This window comes from Perca fluviatilis, chromosome 14 (assembly GCF_010015445.1).
Source record: "Perca fluviatilis chromosome 14, GENO_Pfluv_1.0, whole genome shotgun sequence".
NCBI classification, from domain to species: Eukaryota; Metazoa; Chordata; class Actinopteri; order Perciformes; family Percidae; genus Perca; species Perca fluviatilis.
In genome coordinates this window covers 34,809,804-34,815,661 of record NC_053125.1, presented here as the reverse complement: position 1 = coordinate 34,815,661, position 5,858 = coordinate 34,809,804, and the positions used below count along the sequence as shown (strand labels likewise).

The following is a 5,858-nucleotide window of genomic DNA, read 5'->3' as shown; positions in this document are numbered from 1 at the left end:
TTGATGGGAGTACCAATAATGCAAGATACGTATTAGGTATAGGGGGACCCCTCACTCTTGTAATTTTATAAACAGTTTACCGTGATTAATACGGTCAAAAGCTTTGGATGCATCAAGGAAACATAAAAACATTGTTGAGCCATGGCTTTTATACTTGGTAACAAGTTGTTTCAGTGCATATATACACAAATCTGTGCCATGTTTCTTTTAAAACCAAATTGATTGTCAGTGGTTGTTATATATTCTTGTATATATATATAGTTTTCTATGCTTGCTGTAGTTTTCTATGCTTGATACCTTACAGGTTTTGTCCTTAATAACTGGCACTAATAGTACAGGTAACATAGAGTCAGGTAACATGCCATAATAATGCCGCTAATAATCCAGAGAAACATATAGGAAGTAACACTGAGATTCTATGGCTTGCATACTTCAGGTGTTCAGCTGTTATTTGGTCAAGACCACACGCTTTGTTCACTGACAATTTCTCAATAGCATGACACACGTCATCAGGTCTAATAACCACACCATCATTATTAATGACATCATCAACATGATATTCAGCACTCTCAAAACAGTTAAAAGTCTCTCTAAAATGTTTCCCCCACAGCTCCGCAACATTTTCATCCCCAGAGATCCCATCAATACTGGATGGCAAAGGCATCTTGCTGTTATTGACTGAGAGCTACATGGACAAATATGCACCAAACAAGCCACTTTGAAATGTTGCTGTTTTCATGAATAGGCTACAAAAGTTGGGTGACCCCCCCCAGACTAAAAAATGTTGGGTGACTTACGCTGTAATACGTACTTTGAACTGTGTGTTGCGAGAGTAGATTGCAATATATGCTCTCAACGATAGATGGGAGAAATTCCTAGCCATTGGACCTTTAAGCTTTAGCAATTTAGCTTTTCAGCATTCACAAGCATTTTCTGCATTGTATAAATGCCTTTATACTTTTCAAAAGACAATTTTCCCTTCCTGTCCATTAAAAACAATGTATCTCCAGATGTGTGATGATGGTATTTAAAGGTCCCATGACATGGTGCTCTTTGGATGCTTTTATATAGACCTTAGTGGTCCCCTAATACCCCCTATTGAGGAGGAGGGGGGGGGGGGGCAAGGTGGAGAGTGGGGGGGTGGCCTTCACCAACTGCAACTTTGCTCGTTTGAAAGCCATGTCTCTCTCTCTCATGGGTGGGCCAAATTCTCTGGGCGGGCAAAGCAGAGAAAGGGGAGGTAGAATTATTCCCTTTAAAGGGAGGGGGCGTAATATGTAGTCGTAGCCAGGGTAACATCCATGGTGTTCAGAAGATAAAGTTACTGCTGGTCAGCCTTCAATGTGGAGAGAAGATCAGAATATAACACAGCTATCAGGGCATGAGGAGGAGGCAGGAGGTAACAGCTTGGCTCGGAAACATGTTCACTACGAGGCAGAGTGAATGAGCTGATGGTGTCTTTTAAGGTTACTACTGTGAGAAAATGCTTTCCCACATTGTTCACAGCTGTACGGCTTCTCTCCAGTGTGAATGCGTTGATGGCTTTTTAGGGTACTCCGTTGTGTGAAAGCTGCACCACATTGATCACAGCTGTACATCTCTCCCCTGTGAATGCGTTGATGTCTGTTCAGGGTACCCTGTTGTGTGAAAGCTGCCCCACACTGATCACAGCTGTACGGTTTATCTCCAGTATGAACGTGTTGATGTGATTTTTGGGGATTTGGGTGGGGGAAAAACCCCCCAAAAAAAAAACACCCCCCCCCCCCCCCTCGCCTGTGTGTTTTTTTTTTTTTTTTTTTTGTTTTTTGCTTTTTTGCCCCACATTGATTACAGCTGTAAGGTTTCTCTCCAGTGTGAATGCGTTGATGTTTTCTTAGGGTATCCTGTCGTGTAAAAGCTGCCCCACATTGATTACAGCGGTAAGGCTTCTCTCCAGTGTGAATGCGTTGATGGCTTTTTAGGGTACTCCGTTGTGTGAAAGCTGCACCACATTGACCACAGCTGTACGTCTCTCCCCTGTGAATGCGTTGATGTCTGTTCAGGGTACCCTGTTGTGTGAAAGCTGCCCCACATTGATCACATCTATACGGCTTCTGTCCAGTGTGAATGTGTTGATGGCTTTTTAGGTTACTCTGTTGTGTGAAAGCTGTCACACAGTGTGTCTGTCCAGTGTGAACTCTCTGATGAATGTTTAAATATACAGATGTTGTAAAGGATTTGTCACAGTGTTGACAGTGGTGACATGTGGGTCCCTCTCCTCCTCCCCGTTTCTATAGCAACAGACAAACCGAGAGAAAGAGTTAGTGAAAAACCTTTTTTAAACCATATCTCATTCACAATTTTAACTCTTCATACAATTTAGGACAAAATGAAGGGAAATGTTGCAGACATATTATGGAAGGAAATGTACTCTTCATAACTTATAAGTCTCCCCATTCGACTGAAAGGGGACAATGTTCAAAACTAAATCATGTGCGCACTCGCTTCAGTTTTACTTTCAGTTAGAAATTCCATGGTTACTGTAAAAAAAAAAAAAAACATTCATACATTCTGGGTATTTTTCATTCTTTAAGGCAAGACACGGCAGTCAAAAACATCAGTTTTGTTCCTCACTGGTCAATTTTGAGATTGTGGGCTATTTGTCTTCAATAACATGTCTTCTTTCAGACTTGGTTGGAGCTCTCTCTCTCTCTCTCTCGGAACCAAATATGGTAATTTCATTTTTATCTTAAACCAATTGTGAAAGTAATTTCCGCTGTAGTTCAGAATGTTGAAATATGTGCGTCGAAACTCATCTCAAAGAAGACAAAATTAGTTGTCGTTAGCAAGAAGACAGGGGATTACAAACTAAGACAGCAGAGGCCTGTACTACGAAGCAAGATCAACATGTCCTGGATTTCTTTCAGTAATCCGGCTTCACCAAACCTAACAACTGCGGTCCCGCATAACCTGTACTACGACGGTGGTTATCAACTAGTTCAATCAACTCAGGGTTTCCCAATCCAGTGGCGCGCGCGTTCACATAAAAGAGGAGGTGTTTGCGCACCACCACCAATCGCAAACCTCAACCAGAGCCGCATATTTTACATAAGAAGAGCAAACTATAATTCTACATGAATATGAAGAACACTGACACGGTTTTACAGAGATAACGGAAAACAGTCGCTGCTTCCTAAAACAGGAGGAAAGCTGGCAAAAATAAATAGCAGACGCTGTAGAAGCGTAAATCACAACTCTTATCAATATCACTTCCCCATCAGTCAGGACGAAGATCTGACCATAACTACACTTGTGCTTTCCATAAACTGTCGTTGCTTTAGCCTTTTATTTCAGTTGCAACCTTGGCAGTGGTAAGCGATCATGAGAGCAAATAAAAAAATATAAAAACATAATTCAAACTGATGTGCGCATTGGCGACACACGGGCTCAAGAAGCCAACAAATAGCCTACATGTAATTCCCTCCCATTAAAAAAATAAATAAATAAAAAAATATATATATATATATATATATATATATATATATATATATATATATATATATATATATGTGTATACACACACATTTCACACTCCCCTCCTCTCTCTCTCTCTCTCTCTCTCTCTCTCTCTCTCCACAACCGAAGTTAAACAACTCAACCTGCTCCCGACCAGGTTAGGTGTTCAGCATGAGTTACCACGGCGATTGAACCCAATAACAACTGATCCACCTTCGTAGTACAGAAAATCCTGGGTTGAGCCTAAAGTTAGCTCGTTAACTCCAAATCCTGCTTCGTAGTACAGGCCTCTGATGTCATGCCATCACATATTCATAGCCTACATGTCAAATTAAATATGTAGGTGTCACATATATACTATTCTAATTAGGGGTGCAGCTATCGTTAATTTTAGTAATCGAGTATTCTACCGATTAAATGGATAAGAAATACTTAAGAAATACTTAGTATTACTTATTATTGCTGTCTTTTGTATGTATACAAAAAGACAGGTTTCCTTTTTTAGAAAAAGCAAAAAATTGTATTGCCAAATTCCAAGACTCTTAAAAAAAAAAAAAAAAAAAAAGTACATTTTTGGTGGCCCAAATGTTAATATTTTTCGCCCCCTTCCCCTTCTTGCCTCTGGCTTTTTGCACTGGAAATGCAAAAGAGGTGTTCACTGACCAGAGGGTAAATGTGACGGTACACAGCTGACAGCAGGGCTATTCAACTGCACTGTTCTGGGGGACACATTTTCAGAAGCCTAATACACAGTGAGGAGAAAGAATAAAGAATACAGAAATCACCAGCATGATGACGTCATTCACGTGCATATTAAGTAGGCTAGTTGTGTAAAACAGCGCGGTGGACGAGAGCAGCAGCCGTTAGTTACCTTGCTTCGGGTTCACTCCGTGGAATGGATGAGTACACTGGAGGTTTTCTACAGAGATGATGTAGCAGCATGTTTGCAGCTTAAAATTATCCCAAACTTTGTCATTTTCTCTCACCTTTCTCTTAGACCCTCGCTACTTTCGTCTTCCTTCATTTGTAATCTGGGCCGTCAGTCTTGTGTCCACAGAAGCGCCAACCTCTTTGCACTAGTAATAATCCTCTGTGCGGAAACACAGTGAGCCGTAAAACCTTAATTACATTGATTTGACGAAGCTTCGAGGCAAAGAATTTTTCTTCGAGGATTTTTGTAATAAAATTATTTGAGGAATCGTTTCAGCCCTAATTCTAATATAATTACTATACAATACTAAACAAATCTGTAATTTTTGGGATCTAAGTGGTGGTGAGTCCCTCAGGCTGTGGTAGGCAGATCCATATTTAGCTGTCAGTGGAGCTGCTGTCACCTCTCCTAGGAGAACTTCCGGCTTCTTGTCTGGTGTTAACTTTGGGAGGTTTTATTTTTTGGCTATTTTTTCACAGTGTAAATCTCTTAGTGAAGATACTTTTTCACAGTGGAGGAGGATGTTCATCTCTTTCTGACCCAGTTGGTGTTCACTGAGCCTGTATTTAGTCAGGATCCGTCTCTTCTTCATATCTCTGACAGTGTGCAGATAATCCGTAACAATTTAGTCTACGTACTTTGTTTGCTTTCTCCAATGTTCTTAATATTGGTCTTTTGAATGATTCATAAGAAGCTCAGTGACAGTCTGCTCAAGCACATGCAGCATGGAGGCACTCAGCAGCCAGTATGGCTATTTCTATATTTAATGAGGGTGGCTCTGCCATGCTGGCTGTGATAGAGAAATTGTGGCTTCAGAGCACAGCCTGTCAATGCAATGAAGGATGACGACATGTGTAGGATCTCAAAAGCCAAAAGTGTCTATTCCGCCAGTGCAAAGCAGAGCAGTAAAAGTGTAAGCACAGCCAAAAAATTGAAAAAACACCCGCAGGAGATGGAGGAGGGCCCAACATATGGTGCAGGCATTAGGGCTGGGTAATAAATCAATATCATATCGATGTTGTGATAGGAGACTAGATATGGTCTTAGATTTTGGATATCGTAATATTGTGATATGACATAAGTGTGTCTTTTACTGGTTTTAAAGGCTGCATTACAGTAAAGGGATGTACTTTTCTGAACTTACCAGACTGTTTTAGCTGTTCTATTATTTGCCTTTCCCCCACTTAAGACATTATGTCCACATTACTGATGATTATCTAAAATCTAAGTGTGAAGATATTTTGTTAAAGCACCAACTGTCAAGCGTAGAATATCGCCGCAATATCGATATTGAGGTATTTGGTCAAGAATATTGTGATATCTGATTTTCTCCCTATCGGCCAGCCCTAGCAGGCATGGATATGTAGACTGTAAGCTAACTAAGTAACTTGGGGGAACTAGGCTGTGTAATGGCTGTGTTGTGCTAGTTTGA

General features: G+C 40.6%; 1 protein-coding gene across 1 annotated transcript in view; it reads right to left on the bottom strand.

Annotated features, from left to right (window-relative positions):
* Positions 1-1,321: 1,321 nt before the first annotated feature.
* LOC120572627 (gastrula zinc finger protein XlCGF67.1-like) overlaps positions 1,322-5,858 on the bottom strand; it is a 6,290-nt gene continuing 1,753 nt past the window's right edge. The window contains exons 2-3 of the mRNA XM_039821949.1: positions 1,818-2,270; positions 1,322-1,336 (exon numbers count right to left, since the gene is read on the bottom strand). Of these exons, the coding sequence (XP_039677883.1) occupies positions 1,322-1,336; positions 1,818-2,270 (468 nt within the window). The remainder of the gene's footprint in view (positions 1,337-1,817; positions 2,271-5,858) is intronic.